Source organism: Xiphophorus couchianus, chromosome 14 (assembly GCF_001444195.1).
Source record: "Xiphophorus couchianus chromosome 14, X_couchianus-1.0, whole genome shotgun sequence".
Classification (NCBI taxonomy): Eukaryota; Metazoa; Chordata; class Actinopteri; order Cyprinodontiformes; family Poeciliidae; genus Xiphophorus; species Xiphophorus couchianus.
In genome coordinates, this window is record NC_040241.1 from 18,160,819 (window position 1) to 18,178,550 (window position 17,732).

Consider the following 17,732-nt stretch of genomic DNA (forward strand, 5'->3'; position numbering starts at 1 on the left):
ATTAACACTTCAGCAGCAAAGGCTGCTAATGGGTTTTATGAATGAAGGGAAGACAAATATTCATCAACATGGCGCAATAAAAAGTGGATGAGTAGCTCAAATGGACAAACAGCAGTTGAGGGACTGTCTGTGGGCCTGAAACAGAAGAGAGAGCAAACAGGCGACTGTGAAATGTAACATCAGGGCAGGAACAGGATTTGGGACTAATGCTCCACTCTGTGATCACACACAGCTGACAGTGTTGAACTTTGTTCAACTCTGGCACATGAGGGTGAGTGAATACATCACCCACCGGTTTATAAGTCACCCCTTCGCGGAGAGAGAAGAGGCAGAGGAGGAGGACAAGCGATGAAGCAGAAGTAAGAGGAGAAAGACGGAGCAGAAGGACAAAAACAGGATTGAGGGGCACATAAAGGAGAAGGCTTTCTGGATTAGGAGAACATTTTTTCTCCTGTTTGGAGTAAGGAGGCCCTGCAGCTGTAAAAATGTGGATAGAAACCAAAACAGAGGTGGAGGAGGCCGGCAGGAGTCGGGCCAGCTTCAGCTGGCGAGTGCTGGATGGTCTGATGCTGTGCACTGGAGACATGGAGCACTTGGATAAGTACATGCAGGGTAGGGAAAGAAAAAGCAAATTTGGACTTTTGTGCTACTTTAAAAAACATTATTCACCAAGTTTTAGAATACTGAACGATAAAACGTGTGTGCAAAACGCGAATAACCTCGGCTAGAAATGCTTACGGTGCTGGTAAAATATGCAGATATAATCACAGCAGCGCTCCCACAGCGAGGACGCCTGCACTCTGCCTCTAACACAACAACATATTCATCATTAAGATCTTTTTCCAATCACTTTACAAAACATCCTGAGCTAACAAGAAAACAACACAACAGAGGAATAAGTTTGTCAAACATGTTATTTTTTTTAATAACATGTTTGAATATTTGTCTTTTGTTTCCTGCCCAGAAAAGTGGTTTGTGCTGCAGCTGGCTGTGTGGGGGCTCAGAGGGGTTGCCAGAGTGATTCTGGCCAACAACCCACTGAGCGGAGCTCTGATCCTGGCTGCCCTGTACTGGGCTTCCCCCTGGCAGGGCCTGCTGGGATCTCTGGGTGTACTGGCCTCAACGCTCACAGCTGTCATCATTGGACAGGACAGGTGGAGTTTACACTGCTGTAGAGATCCAAACGCACATAAAAACAGCAAATGGTGATTTGAAAATTGTTGCGAGAAATCAGTGGTTCGGGTCAATATTTTTGGTAAAGTTCACTGAATCATGTCTGAATGCAGTTTTAAGTTCACGCTTCTTTTCTTAAAGCTGTACTACAATGTATGCCTCCCACTGTGAAATATGCTAATGCCTATCCTTGTTCTATGGCTTAAAAAAAACACTTCTCATCTGGAGGTCAAGGTGTTTAGAAATGAGATGCAGGATCCATTTACTCTCAAGTTGCTGCTCATTAAAACAGAGAAGTTTGTTTTATGAGGATCCATAAAGAGTTGACCATAATTATGTTTTTATAAGTTGCTAAATGATAATTTTTCATCATGAAACAGCCAAGTTGCACTTGAGCTCTTGTGTTTGTGTCCAGTGCTGACGTGGCAGGAGGTCTTCACGGATTCAACGGCATGTTGGTGGCTCTTCTGATGGGAGTGTTCAGTTCAGCTGGAGACTGGTACTGGTGGCTGCTGCTGCCTGCCTGTTTGGCCTCAGCTACATGGTACGAATCTCATATATGCTGTTTGTGCAGGAGCCGAGAGCGGTAGACAAAAATATCCCCAAAACAATAAAAATCCCCAATAACAATTTAAAGTATAGAGGGTGGCATCTGTCGTTTTTCCAAAGACTTAAAAAGCACCAGTGAGTGTGTTTTAAATCTATTTATTGTGTTTAACTTTTAATTAATCTACATGTATTAAGTAGAATTGTGTATATATTTGAAACAGTATGTAAAAAGGTTGACTTTTCTAATGATTGAAGTTGTATGTGGTACAATCAGTCCACCCTGAAAGAAGAATGTCTTTAAAAGCTAAAAACCAATATGACACTGATGACCTTGTAGCGTGTTATTAAGCTACTCATCAGCTTCGCACCACTTAGTGTTGCGCAAATAAAAAGTTGTTAAATGTCTTTGAAAAAAACAGTTGCTGCCAATGAAAAGGTCACGTGATAATATTTCTCTGAACTATATCAACATACTTTACACATTCTTTTCGGGCAAAACGTTTTCCATCCAAAGAACACACCCCTCTGATGTGCTTCTTCTTTACTTCAACAAACACAAGTTGGCAGACATTTTATGTTTCTGAGTTTGACTTCAATTCTTATCAAAAATGAAAACAGGCTTTTCAGCATATTGCATTTGAAAGTGTTTTTATTTATTTTAAAAGCTTATAGTTCTTTCCATTCTTCTTTCATTTTCCCAGTGTCTTTCTGTTCAGTGGGCTCACAATGTTACTGGACCACTGGGACTTGCCTGCTGCCGTGTTTCCCTTCAACATCATTATCGTCCTTTACCTCCTATGCACTGGAACGAACAACCCTTATTTTCCTCACAACCCAGTAATACCACCGGGGGCAGTAGAGCCTAATGACACAGCGCTTATAGCAGTCGAGGTGAGGACAAAACCAACCGGTATGGACTGCATGTCCACCCAGATTGCATTTAAAAATAATAAAATTGTTCAAGACAATCTTTAGGAAGGGGAACATAAAACCACAACCCAGCAGCACTACACATTTGTGAAAAGACTAAAGGTATTTGTGAGCAATCAAATGTTTTCTCAGTTCATAGTCACAAATATTGAAGTGAAGCACAGTATGTAGTACCTGGAATATATTTTTTTTTCATTTTTGAAAAGCGAGGTGTTCATCAGTTTTCAGAAAAGAAAAAAAAAAGTTTTTATGCAACGTAAACATGCAACAGCAGAGCATGTGCACTGAGCCGAAGTCTTCCAAACTCTGTATCCTAAACAAACACTGACTGAAAGCCAGTAGAAACTCAGAGACAAAATACAACCAAAGCTTTGACTCTGCTTGGTCAAAAAGATCAGTTTCCCTGGCTTAACACCATGGAAACACTTTGAATTTAAGAACATATTTTTTGTGCTCTAGCGTTTAGATAAAAAGCTACCTTTTTGCAAAAGGTTGCATGTTGATCTTTTGACCCTCTTGATTTGTGTGGCCCTCCATCATCAGCTGCAGAAAAAAATGAAAAAGGTCAAATACCTCTTGAAAAGTGGCTTTTGTCTGTTAGAGTAACAGCGGTTTGAGTGTTAGTGGGTGTTTTCATAATAATATACTTCTATAATTTATATATTACAAACAGAACACTTGTGAATTAAATGCAGGAGATATTACTCAAATTTATTTGAGTTGTCATCTTCAAGCTTTTCAAGGATTTTTCTAAAGTTACGTGTCTCAGTGATAATGTCAGAAAAGTGAGTGAACAGTTTTAAATACTTTTTTTCATGTATTTCTCTGCAACAGCCTCAACAAGTGGAACAGAAATCCTGAGTTAATATGCTTTCTTGTATAAAGACGCAAACCTCTGTCAGCTGAAAAGGTCAAAACTCGATTCTGTTTGATCTTTTCGTCTTAAGGTGAACGCTTTCCTGGAGCAAGAAGACTTACTCTGAGAAAAAAAAAAAGAGCGGCCTTTAAGTGAACTGCCATCATTGATTGTTTTTAATACGAGATATTTTGCCTTGAAGTTACAAGTGGTATAGTAGTTTACCACAGACAGATCTGAGAAACTCCAATTTGTCTGAGTGATCTCGTTGTGAGCACAGTTTCAAATTTAAGTTTGTGTTGCAGTGACGCTTCATCTCAAGCTTTTTTCTTCTTAATTCAGTCTCTAATTTACAAGGTTTCTTGCTAAATCAACAACCTTCCAGTAACAGATACCTGTAGGGAATCTGCTATGTTTAAGTTCAACAAAGAGAAATTCAACAACTGGAGACATGAAACAAATCTGGAAACTACTGGGCAATAAACTTTAGCCAGGAAGGATGAAGATCAGGTAAATGAAAACCTAGTATGGTTGCATATGAAAAGACTTAAAAAGAACATGTATTAATGTGTAACTAAAAGTCGGTGTCAGGGAAGAATGAATGGAAAAATAGACAGAGTCAGAAAATTTAACAATGCCAATGCAACATGAATTTATGTGAATTTAATCAAAGCTGAACCACAAAACACAAAAAGAGTAAACAGATAAACCATAAATCCCAACAAAAAATCCCTCAAATAGCAAATACTGACCCAAACAAAACTGAACTGGAACACAGCTGGACGCCTCCAGAAGTGACTGATAAGTAACTCAGGCAGATCTGCAATCATAACTGAAGCTCTTGGTTCAAAGTTATATTCATTATTAACAGTAATATTTAACATGTTGTTTAAATTAGAGTTGCAGTGTGATTACATCCCAGTTTTCAGGTCTATTTACATGTCAAAGTTTTACTTTGTTCAGTTTCAATAGCAAGAATTGGACATGTAAGGATTATCCCCTGACACGACCAAATGGAAAATACAGTTTTACAGTGTTAACTTCTAAAAAAACAAGAGGTTGCTTTTATGATTTAACTATTTAGAGACAATTCTTTTCCAAAAAGCTGCTGGTCCAACAACAGTAAGCAGATGCACCAGCTGCTGCAGTTTGAGTGGATCCTGTTTGCCAGCTGCGGTTTCAGGGCTTCAAGAGGAGCAGAATTTTAATTTCCAGCCTTTTTAAAAAAAAAAAAACATAGATGATGGATTTTCAACCAACCTAATGACAGCATTCTGTAAAACTTACATTTGTAATATAGATGCAAAAAAAAAAAATCAAAATATATGCATAGGTACATACAGCAACTACACAAAAGATTAAAAATGTCTAATCGAAATGCAAGTTAGTAGTTCCGCAGCGTGCCACAATATTTATAGGAAGCAATGCATTTACATTAAATAATATAAATGTTGAATCCATCAGAATTATAATTTTATCTTTAGATTCAGTCAAACAGGCTTATGCAATGCCACTTTAGTAACAGAAATTCCCTCCTCATTAGTTTGCCCTTGTGAATATAATTAAGCCGATTTGTAAGTCAGCCTTTAAGTAAGAAGCTGTTTTGTTTTGGGAGGACGACGAACTGTTTATCTCTGAAGGATGATCTCCAAACTGACGCTGAGCTCTGATGCTGAAAAACATCCTCTCAACTCCGCTTGGTGTCCTGAATATCAAAAATTAAACATGATGTTAATAAAATTTAAACACGATGTTAATAAAATGTAAAAATTATGGTAATAAAATTTTAACATTATGTTAATAGCAAGCATCACACTAAACCACTTCCACAGGTTTCAGCTCTAACATCTCAGATTTTCTTATCTCTTTCTCTCCCTTCATGAATCGTTATTCATTTAGCCCTTATCTTCTCCGAGCTCATTTCAATTTGTTTCATTTTCAAGTCTTTGTGGGCTGATAAGACACTCCTTCCTATTTAAACATTTATTTCTTGTTAAACACTAAAAATCTTTCTCTTATCGCTTTGATTCTGTTCTCCTTTGTAGTGATGCCATTTTTACTCTCATTCCGTTTTTCACATCTTTATCCATTTGTTAAAATGATTTTCCCCTCCTTTCTCATAAAGTAGCTTAATTTATGCTCTCCATTTACAGAGACGGTTGAAGTCATAGATTTCATTTATGGCTCTAGTAAAAGAGACCAATATTTCTCATTTTTCTCGGTTCTGTTCCTCTCTTCCATTCGTTTTATTCCAGCCATCTTCCAGCTCTCCTCCGGTTCTCTCCCTAGATGGGTTTGGGGGGGGAGGTGACGTCTGTCCTATTTATATTTAATGCTCTCAGATTCAGTCGCTCTGCTGAGGAAAGCGCTCAGCCTGCTCAGACAGAGTATTAAATCTTACAGGCATATAGATGCGTACACGCACACACACACACACACGCCTACATGCACACACACATTGAAGCAAAAGCAGTAGTGAGGCTGCCGTGTAATCAAAGACCATTTATGACTTGTAAATATCAGCGATGTGCAGGTGCAGCCTTCACGTCACCATGGCAACTCTCCGGTGCTGAGTGACTGCTGGGAAGGCACCATTTATCACTAAAGGTGTTTAAGCAGGAAGAGGTGGAGGGGAGTAAAGATGATTTATAAAAGAAAAGAGCAGCAGCATATTTATCTGTGTTTTTCATAAAAGTCTGTTTTAAAGTTTTCATAATGCCAATTTTAGTTCCCATTGCACCAAGTTTTCCCTAAAATCTTTACACCTGCCCAGGTGATCCGTGGCATTCCTCTCGGTGTGGGTCAGATCTACGCTACTGAGGCCCTTGGACCCTCTCTCCTCATCCTGGGGGCCGTCGTTCTCTACTCCCCGCTGCTGGGCGTCCACGCTGTGCTGGGATCAGCAGTGGGAACATTGGCCGGTCAGTCCTGCTTCGTCTTTGTCATCCATCAAAACCACATTAACCAATATTATCCAATATTATTGGTTATTTTCAAACCAATGTTATGCTCAAACAGTAACATATACAAACATATACTGCTCTGGAAAAATTCAAGAAACCACTTAAAACTATCAGTTTCTCTGATTTTATTTTTTATAGGTATATGTTTGAGTAAAATTTACGTTGTTCTTTTATTTTATGAACTATTGACAACATGTCTCCGAAATTCCAAGCAAAGATTTAGTATTTATTTGCAGAAAATGAGAAATTGTCTAAATAACAAAAGATATGCAGAGCTTTCAGACTTCAAATGATGCAAAGAAACAAAGTTCATATTCATTTAGAAACAACAATAATAATGTTTGAACTCAAGAAGAGTTCAGCAAACAATATTTGGTGGAATAACCTGGAGGTTTTCAATGGGATTCAGTGCAGTTGATTCTTCATTTTTTCCGGAGCTGTATATCAACTTTAGAGAAAGTAAAATAAAATAAAACCATGTATGTGTGAGGATTTGTTTTTTTCTGTGTGTTAATTTAGTTCCTGTGTCGTCCAGCCATCAATCCACACAATTCATGACAGAATATACATGTATCTGTATATAAACCCAGTTTTCATGGATGATGGTACTACGGAGTAGGGAATATTGGACAGATTGGGACTTTGTTTGCTGTATTGCAGGTGTTGCTCTTGTTTGACAAGTTGAATAAAAGAGCTAAGCTAAAAAGCTTAAAAGTTTTATTTATATGCAGACAGACTTAAAAGTCTGTGGGCATGGTCATCATGACCAAAAGAATGGGATCCTAAATTCAATTTCACATTGAAATTCGTCAGTTCAGATGGTTTTGATGGGATTAGGAGGTTTTCTGAGAGACTCACTGGGAGGAAATCCCGGGCCAGACCCAGATTTTACTGGAGGAACTGTTTATCCGTTCTGTCCCCCTGAATGAGTTGGAAAGGATGACAGTGCAGAGAAACGTCTGGGTTTCCCTCTTGGATCTGTTGTGGATGCAGTGTTGACTTAGTGGGGTTGAGTCACATCACACTAAAAGCATTTAATAAACATTTTGTTTAGTCTGCCTGGTCTAGATACACTTAATTATTTATGTTAGATTCAGTCAAAAGCTTACATTCTGAGTATAGTTAAAGTGTAAGGTCCTTTAGCTTTTTAAGTCACTCCCAAATTAGTCGTAGCTTTTATTGGGATTTTAAGATGAAAATTGAAATGTTGTATTTTTGTGTATGTGGCTGAAACTGATCAGATCCTTCATCTCATTCCTTTTTATGATTCTTCTTCTCTTTGCTGTGCAGCTTCTTGAGACTTGTTTTAAAAATAGGCTGAGTTTATTTTTGACATCTGAGATGTTCCTAAAATTAAAATAAGGTGATTTCATGATGTTGACTTGGAACACAAGAATCAGCTAACACTGGGTCACAGTTGTGACATGACAGCAAGCTACTGCAGTTCTGTGACTTCTTTGATTTTAGCTTCTGTTTGAACAGACAGAGAGTTTTAATTAAAGACAGAAAAAGATGCAGCAACGTCACCGAGTCAACATTTTTAAATAATGGTAAGTTACGGTCTGTGATCACGAAACACTCAGTGTTTATTTTTAGCACTAGTGACCTATAGTCTTGTAAGTAGCTGCACATATCCAGTTTTCTGATCGTGGCTGTCTGATGGTATAAGCTGAGCTGTTCTTGAGAAATTTTATCTTCTGGTTTTGTTGGGATGCCTCTTGGTTTTTGATTTACATTGATTGTTTCAAAGAACTTTCTATTTATGTCCAGTTGCCATTTTCTTAGTAAGTGAATTTGCAACGTGAAAACAATTTCATTGTTGTTGTTTGCTTCAGATCCTAACTAAAATACTTTACTTATTGCTTTCTCTTATTTGCCACCTGTGTTTTACCTTTATTTCTGACTGAAACTGACCTGTTTGGTCCTCTGTAGTTGCCTGAAAATAGTTATTGTATTTGTTCATATTTTGTCTTCTACCCCAACACAAAGTGTAATTTGGGTAACCTGCATCACACAATGACTTTATACATTTCAGATTGGAACATTAAAAGAGGCACGTAGATAATGCTGAAATTTTAATCAAGTAATTTTAACACAATTAGTAATGACCACAGCACTAAACTTTTTATTTTATATTGATTTGTTTTCATTCCCTCCTATGTCAAACTGTAGAGATTCTAGTCTGTTTGTTTTTTACAAAACCTCATAATTCTTATTTTATAATATTAGTGGGAATTATGTCAGTAGAACTATTCTTGTGACTTAAGGTACAAACCAAGTATTTGCATCCTGATGAGGGTTTAAAATAAAAAAAATGCAGTGTAGCTGAATAACTAGCTCGCTCATATTCACTATGTGGTGCATTGCTAAAGCGTTTCTCTTTTCAACATGAAATATGAGCACAGCAGAAATCGCCTCGTACAAATCAAGCCAAAAAGAAGGCTAAAATTTCCATATTTGATAATAAACAATCTCCTGCAGTCATTTTTTTATTGATTAGTCAGGACCTTAAACTGATTATAGGGTCAGCTTTCTGCAAGGCATGCTTTCAACTATAGAATAGTTTAATAAGATTAAAGTCATCTAGGACTTATGAAACCTTTTAGCAGCTATACACATTATCTATGCAGATATATAATTAAAGCTGCTGTGATATAAGAGGCAGGAAAAGTCTTCGTTGGCACTTGTATTCTGGGCCTGCATCAGATCTATATGCATTTACAAATTTCTAGGTTTTTATGCGTTTACTTAAATATTCATGTAAGAAATGATAAATGATATAATTCAAGTCATGTCGCCACTGGCCACTAAAACTTCAGCACTGAGTCCTAAAATACTTTGACAAGCTGTGAGTCATACTGAAAAAAACAGAAGAGTGGGAGTGAGCTTGTGCACAAATATGTGAACAGAAAACCTGGGGACATTAGACTTCTAACAGTGGTTAGTATGCAAACACACATTTCTGTAATAAGCAACAAGAAAGTCATTAAAGAGATTTGACCCTAATGAGGTTGTGTGGGCATCAGAAAGTAGATGAAGCAGTCTGCCGGTTTAATGCATGACAGCTAAATGCCTCTAAAGTCTAAAGGTCTCTCTCTTGCTGCACATTATTTCTTCCATGAAAATCCAAACACAGCAATTGCAAAATAGTTTTTTGGACATTAGCGGAATATCAACGAAGTTTGCTCACATTTGGGAGCCAAACAAAAAATAAGCATCTGTTTCAAAATCCAAGTTCACCGGTGGACAAAACAAACGTTTTCTAAAATAAGGGTCATGATGGGCCTTGTGAAATCTATTTATTCATTTAATCCTGTACCGTTCCCACATTCTTTCCTCGCCACGAACAGCTTGACAGTTTAAACTTCAACACCACTGAATGGTACAAAAGAATAATGATGTCAAGGTGAAAAAAGTAAATAAATATCAAAACAGGTTTTGCATCAGATGTTACAGCCCTGACCTTAACCCTGTTGAAAATTTTTTGAGTGTTCTTTAAAGCAGCTCTGTGCCGGGAAACAGAAATAACCAAGATGCATATACAAATGTTTACTTTCCAGAAATGCAATACAAACTGCAGAGATTGATTCATCAATTGAATAAACAAGAAGGGTCAACAGACTGTTTCCTCTCAGCAGCCCTGGATGAAAGTGATATGTACATCTGTGATTTATTTTAGTTGTTTATTTTGTGCCTGTTACACTGTACTCTAGTCAGTGGATGGAGACAGGTGGAGTGAAGGTAAAAAAAAGAAAGAGTAGACGTTAGCATTTGATATGATAGAAGCAGTCTGACTCATCCTGTTAGAACATACAACACACACACACCTAATAACAGTCAAAACTGTGAAAATTACAGCATCTTTTGCAGCTCTCTTCCCATATTACTCCACAATGATGCCATTTTGTAGGTAAGCAACATAAACAAGAGCAAGAACTGAAAGGGTCAAACAGTGAATGGAAGCAAATGAAGAGGATTAAGAGAGGACAGCAGAGGTGTCTGTGGATGTGAAGAAATGAACAAACAGCTGTAGGAGAGCTTATCATGGCAGAGTGGACCAGCAGACATCACGAGGACGCAGCACAGGGGCGTGGTCCGTCTGCTTCTGAACATGACTGTTAAACTGCAGCTCCTATTACCGCGTAATGAGTAAATCGATCACAATGCTGGTTGAAGGTTGTTTTCTATCACAGGGCAGCTACCAAACTCCATATTACTCTGAAAAATCCTGCAGTTTCCATGCAGGAAGGATGTGAAGTAGTCCAGACTATTTTTCTCCCTTATCTGCACTCAGCATGCCTGGCTGGGCATTTCAGAGTTGTAATGGCTTTTAAAAGGCTTTTTCATCACACAAGATTTACAACTGGAAACACCAATGAGTATATAATTAAAAAAGAGAACGCTACCAACACAGGAAACATAGTGGTTGGGGTATTAAATGGTTCTTCCTTTAGATAGTCTGACAGTTTGAATTATTTATGATCTCATGGTTACGCAGGAGGTTAGAAATGCAGTTCCTGCTGCAGGCACCCTGGTCAGCAAGCAGCAGCTAGAGACGTGAGACGCATGGAGCCAAAATTTTAAATGTTTTTCATTAACTCAAAAAAAAAAAAAAAAACTGCCAGCATTTTTAAGTGACCACCTTCTCGGTAGACAGGTTGTGTCATTGCCTTTTACAAGAAATTGGGTTTGTCTTGGAGAGCCAACATTAAACCAATCATCACCAACTTACATCTCAGAACTTTTACGTCCATACATCCCTGTAATCAGACCTGCTGATTGCCCCGATACAAAACTAAAACTTAAAGGAAGCAGAATATTTTTTCTCTTCTGTGGCTCAAAGACTCTCAGATCAGCAGCCTCCTTTAAAATCCAGCTAAAAACGTGTCTTTTTAAATCTGCTTTTGTTTAAATTTGCTTTGTGGAAGCACTTCATTTTGATCTAGAAACTTGCTTACAAAGATAATTTGAATCAGCTGGAGTTTAATTTGTAGACGAGCCTCTGCTCTGGTGTTCAGCTGAAATATATCAGTAATAATTGGAGAGGTTGCTAGTGGCATTTCTCACATTCATCGTCCTCACTTGATAAATCTTAATGACTGCAGCGTTTGGTTGACATTTCCACGGTGCCGTGATGAGATTCCTGTTTGTTGCTAACAACACTGTGATGGATCGCCATGAAAGTTGGTACTGGCATGTATAACCCCTCAGGATGTGGCCGTTTTATTCGCTTTATTACTTTGCAGCCCACATTTGTTCAAAATGTAATTTGTCCTATAATGTGATTAATGGACCAGTGCTGATTAGGCAGCCTTTTAAACTGAGAGGGTGTAGATTTCAGATTCATGTTTTTCTATGTTTTAGGATTTGTACACTGATTGATCACTTACCTATTGTTAATACTGGATTTTATACAGTTTTGCCTTCACTATTGCCTTAATTATTTGGCAAATAGATTCAATGAGTTGTCAGAAAAGTTCCTCTGAGATTTTATACATAACAGTGTTGCAGATGTGTTGTTTGCATTTCCAGTGATGTGAATCTCCCAAAGGTGCTTTATTATAGATTAAGGTTTGATGAGCATATAAACCAGGAGTGCCCAAAGTCGGTCCTCAAGGGTCAGCATCCTGCATGTTTTAGTCTCTTTGGTGATGGTAAAAAACCTTTTCAGCATGTCAATGTGGTTCTTAGGCCTTCTAATGAGCCATCATTGGATCCAGGTGTGTTAAACCAGGGAGAGAACTAAAACATGCAGTATGCCGGCCCTCGAGGACCCACTTTGGGCACCCCTGATGTAAGCTGCTGGAGTACAGTGAACTCATCATCATGCTTAGAAAGACTATTTGAGAAAATGTGTCCTTCATAGCAGATTAGATATACAGTAGCTATCAGAAGATGGGTGATAAACATGGTCATTAAGGGAAACAATATGATCAGCAGCAATATAGAGGTAATACATTGCCACCAAAAAGTATTTGCTAATGCAAAGTATTGACCAATCAGTAATCAAAGTGTGCCAAGAAAACATCCATCACACCGTTATACAGCCTCCAACAAACTGAAATGTTGAGCCAAGGCCTAATGGAAACTTGCTTTGATGCTGCTAAAGCTAAATTTGATCAAATCCTCTAAATGTCGCAACTGAAATTAAGATTCCCAAAGACCAAGCAACACTTTTCAACCTGTTTTTGTCCAATTTTGGTAAGACTGTACAATTTGTCAGCTGAGTTTTCTGGTCTTTGCACTTGATATGGTATTCTATGTGTTTGTTCAGAATTAGTATTCCACAGACTTTGGGTATTGTAAATGGTTATTTTAGAAACAGTTGTCTTTTATATCATTAGTTTTGAATCTCTGGTAAATGTGTAGAAAGCCTTAAGAAAACTTATTTTTAATTGCAGGATCATCTTGTTTGCTCCAGTAGTGAGCTTTGGACATGTTTTACTTTCTTTACTATCTTCACAATTATGAGTGTTGGCAAAATAAGGGGTCAGAGTTTTGGTTGGTTGTTATCATAGCTCCTGGTAGATGTTTTGTTCCAGCCTAACTATTGCCCTGTTGGATTTAAGAAAATTAACACCCATCAGTGTTACAGGAGGAGTGTCAATTATTCAGACAGTACAACAAGAACAACACCGACTTTTGCCTGAGCTGCCAGGATAAAACGCATAAAAAAAGTTATTACATTTAATTTATTAAAACTGTTAGGAGTGGTAATTCTGTAGTTTTTCTAGTATCAATAAGCAATTGGCAGCAACATTAAGAAAGAGGAACATGAGAAACTAAAAAAAACCCAAAAAACAAAGTGCTTAAGGAGAAAATGGAGAATTTTTGGATTCCAGGCCTCAGTGGTGAATCTGTGTATTTGGAGTAAAATTTGGGGGCGTGGCTACAGCACATTTTGGGAAACAACCTCTGAGGCATCTAGAAGAGTGCAGTCCTAGGAAAAGCTTCAAACCCTCTAGATTCTAGGCCTCAGGTTGAGAAACTCAAAGTGGAACCGCTTGAGTGGATAATTTTAATGCGACTGCTCTATTTTTTAAGTTTTTGCCTACCTGATAAGATAATCAAATCATGCCTACATTTATGATTGTTCAGTTCATCGTTCCAGATTTGGGCAGCTTGGTGGCTAATCTAAAGGTGAAACATATTAACATGTGCAGCTGAACTCTGCCGCCCTATTCTTCCTCACCACAGTGTGATTTTATTATCTCCTTCTGTGTGGGGGTGAGAGTCACACTGCAGCTGCTGATGCTGGAGGCCATGGGACGAAATGTCAGAGCATCTGGCTGAGCTGAGATCTACTTGGGCTGGAATGACCCGGTGTAATCAGTTTATAGTTTGTCTGCTGTGGGTATGAGTCAGAGATAGGTTTACCTGCATCACCAGAAGCCTGCAGCAGCCCCTAACAGACTGGGTGATGCAAGCATGACTAAAGTGAAATAAAAATTAAATATTTTAATACGACTTTCGCTTAAAGAAAAGAAGGCTTTTCTTCCCATATGATTAAACACTGAATACAGATGGCCTGGCTAATTAGCAGCAGTTTTCTAAGTGATTCATCATATCTTTCCAACAGGTTTTCTCATCACAGCACAGTGAGGCTAATTAGTTAAACAATGTGTTCTGGGGATTTTAGCACTTGTAACATTGGTCCCCATTTTAGGTGTGTTGACGCACAAATGAAAAATGTCCTTATTAGGTTACATGCAAATTAAGGGTTGCACAAAGGGGTAGCAGCACAAAAGTATGTGTCTAGCCCCACCACATGGACAAGAAAGGTACTGCTGTTTCAAGACGTCCTGATTGATTGTGTATCTGGCTATTTTCATGGGTTTATGTGACCACATCTTGTGTGTGTGTGTGTGTTGATGTGTCACAGGTTTATCCATGGCAGTGCGTCATGATTCGCTTTACTCCGGCCTGTCGGGCTTCAATGGTGCTTTGGGCTGCATGGCTGTTGGAGGACTCTTCTTCACCTTCAGCTGGAGGACCCACCTCTTGGCCATCGCCAACGGTGACAAACATTTACAAAATCTACACACACAGTAACACAGAATCAGGCAAAACGTCATGACCGCATGGACTTCAAGAAGAGTCTGCAGCTATCTGTCAATCCATTCTGTTCCATCACATTTTTCATGTGCAGTAATTTTTCTGCTATTAATCCAAAGGTTGATGTCATTATTCAGTGTAGACTGGAAATCCATTTGACCACTTTAGCCATGCTCATATCTGAGAGGAAAAGAGCACACTGTAGCGGTCACAGACATCACAGACAGTAGCACTGACCAGCTTGACATGCAGCTAATTACCTCCCATCATGTAAATTGGCCTTAATTGGTGCTTTGACTGCTATCAGGAAAAAGAGCTGCCAGGTGCTGCTGTGCACTGAATGTGTGGAGAGTTTTCTCTATGAACTACTCTTTTCTTGTTTGCAGCGTTTCTCTCTGCGTACTCAGACATCGCCCTGAGCAACTTGCTAGGAACTGTAAGAATGCCCACTGTTTGAGAATCTGGTCTTTGTTTCTTCCTTCCTTTCTTAATAAGTTAGCAACTTTCTTTCTTGGACAATTAAACCTATGTAAAATTTGGCTTAAACTACGAAAGGTGCCATTCATACACCACATCCCTTCCCTCTGCTTAGGTGGGTCTCCCAGCATGCAGTTGGGCAGCTACTCTTACATCCACACTTATGTTGTTGTTGACCGGAAGCTTAGCAGGATACCGCATCCCCATTGGTCAAGTCAAGGCCCCTGAATGCAACATGTGCTCGAGAAGCCAATGGGAAGCTGGAAACACGGAAGAGAGGGAGAGCACGGATGTGTAGCGGAACGTCACATGTGCACTTTTCACCAACTGGACCAAACACAGGTAGTTTTAATCTTAAAAAATTATGTTAGCTGTTAGTTTTTATACTGAATTTTATATGGACACACTTCCAAAGCTGCTTCTTGAACTGCCCATATACTGACAATACAGTGCAAATGTTTTAAACCATATTTACTTTAAGTTTCCAGGCAGTCTGCATTCTTTTTAATATTTCTTCAGCTGTTGCTTTTTCCTCACAAAAATAAAGCTTTTTGCAGTAGATAAAGGCATGACTGGAACATCATCTCTTTAAGAAACGGGAGGATCCAGAAAAAACTGACTTAAAATCTGGATTCTTCATTCATAGGTTGGTGTATGTAAAGTAGCTCTTTAGGAATAATCCGTCTGGGTTAAAAGTATTTGTTTCAGTCTGTGGAATTAGTTAACCTTTGGTATTCTTCATTTCACTTTTAGAAATGGGAAGAATGGTGACAGGCTGCTGTTAACGATGTTGTCTTTTTTTTTCTCATAGATGCCAACAACTTAAAAAAACTTTTTGGGGATCTAAATTTGAAGAAGTGAAACACTTTTTGTGAAACGTAAAGCTCTGTTACCTCCATGCAGCATGTGTATTGCTTATGATTCTCTTGATCTATATCTAATCAATGAATGGTCATTGTAATTGTTATTGAGTGTCTCAAAGTGCTCAAAAAATGATCAGCTAAATTATTTTAAAAAATAGGTCCAACTGACCTGTTGTTGAAGTTTGCACATTAAGTTTATGTGAGTCAATTTTCATCTATGGAGACTGAGTGTTTGCATAACAGAAAATGACAATAAGTAAGGTTGTTGTTTTGACTAATGCAAAAACTCTAGTACAAACATGGGAGCAGTGATGAACACTATGTGACTTACTAATGCCATGGAATGATTAAAAACTGTAAAACACAAACAAAAAAACTTAGATCATGTGCCTGGTTGTAAGATTGTTGCTGGAATGGTATTTATTCAAAGTAGTGTCTCAATTTAACACTGACAAGAAACTTAGGAAATAAAGGACAGGACTCTTAGATATTCATCACTGTCTTACTCATATATCATTTTCTTAATTTAATGTTTTATAAGTTTTGTGTTATGTTTTAATTGCATACATTTTAGCACTTAGATTGATGTTGGTTCATAATTGCCAATGTTGTTTCCTTATTTATTACCTTTTCTTACTATTGTAATGTTATTACCTAGTCGAGCTTTTGATACAAGATATTCTGGATCTTGTAAACTGTATTCTATGTTTAGCTGCCTGTTTGGTTATCCCTTCTTTTAGGTTTTTTTGTGTGATATTTTCCTCATCTTGAGCTGAAAAAGAGGCATCACAAGTCAGAAGGAAAAATTCATTTAATAAACATGAAAACAAGTTGCATCATCATCTTTGTTTAAAATGAAACATCTTGAAAATTATTGTCAATAAAAACCCAAACTGAAATCAGCAGTAATATGTTTTTCAATGTTTTTTTTTTTTTTTTTACCCTGCATAGATGTGCTACACAGCACTCCACTAAAAATTCATTGTAAACACAAAGTTTGTGTGTAATGTAACTCTATGCAGGCAGTTTGTAGCAGTTTGAAATTTGTAATGACTTAATGAAACGGACAATGCTTAAGCCTGATGTTGAAAGGCAACCGTTATTTTTAAATACTCATACAGACATGATTGTTGTTACAATTGCATTAAATCAAGTTGTGGTTAATTTCCTTCTTCTCTTTTCTCTTTTGCTTCATGTTGACTGCAACATTTTTTCACAACTGTTGACATATTGCGTTTTCTAGAACACACTTTCCTAACTTTACACTCACATTTTTAAATGATTATCACAGTAAAGAAAAGAACTGTCCCACCTCCTTACAGGTGCAATAAAAATCTTGCAACACACAACCATCTATTGTTTTTTTTTTTTTTGCTTTACATCATGCAATTCAATTTTGGTGCTTTATTTTTGTCTATGCAATCACCATCTTCTTCTTTCATTTCTTATTACAAAGCACCTCACGAGAGACTTTTAAGGAAAATTGTACAAAAGTGTCTAAGTCTACTGATTGAACATAATTGTAAATAAAAAAAGTTGAAATATAAATGCTTGCACAAGTACTTGTGTATGTTCATATCGAAATAAAAAAAAATTCATTGTTCTACATACTTTCAGTTGAACTGAGTGCGTTTGTGCTTCTTTTTGTGTGATTGCGTGTGTCAGGGTGTGAACGGTGCGTTTATGCCTCGTTGGGGTTTATAATGGACGGATGACACAGCTGTCGCAGTTTAATTATTCACATGCCCACTCTTGCATCCGCCTCAAATGAATGTCACACTTTTCACTGAGTGGCTATGTTTAAGCATGAGTCAGCCATGTAAGTGATGTATAATAATGGAAGGTATCTGTAAAAAATAAATAAAT

At 37.8% G+C, this 17,732-nt stretch overlaps 1 protein-coding gene across 2 annotated transcripts; it reads left to right on the forward strand.

Annotated features, from left to right (window-relative positions):
- Positions 1-327: 327 nt before the first annotated feature.
- LOC114157375 (urea transporter 2) lies at positions 328-17,482 on the forward strand. Of its 2 annotated transcripts, XM_028038296.1 has the most exons (9): positions 328-612; positions 965-1,154; positions 1,589-1,717; positions 2,424-2,613; positions 6,282-6,429; positions 14,354-14,488; positions 14,913-14,962; positions 15,119-15,345; positions 15,815-17,482. In XM_028038296.1, exons 1-8 carry the CDS (start codon positions 486-488, stop codon positions 15,299-15,301), a joined length of 1,152 nt encoding a protein of 383 aa, XP_027894097.1. In that variant the 5' UTR covers positions 328-485; the 3' UTR covers positions 15,302-15,345; positions 15,815-17,482. The 2 variants fall into 2 exon arrangements, with proteins under 2 accessions (XP_027894097.1, XP_027894096.1); XM_028038295.1 differs by having other exon boundaries at positions 15,119-17,482.
- The last annotated feature ends 250 nt before the right edge of the window (positions 17,483-17,732 follow it).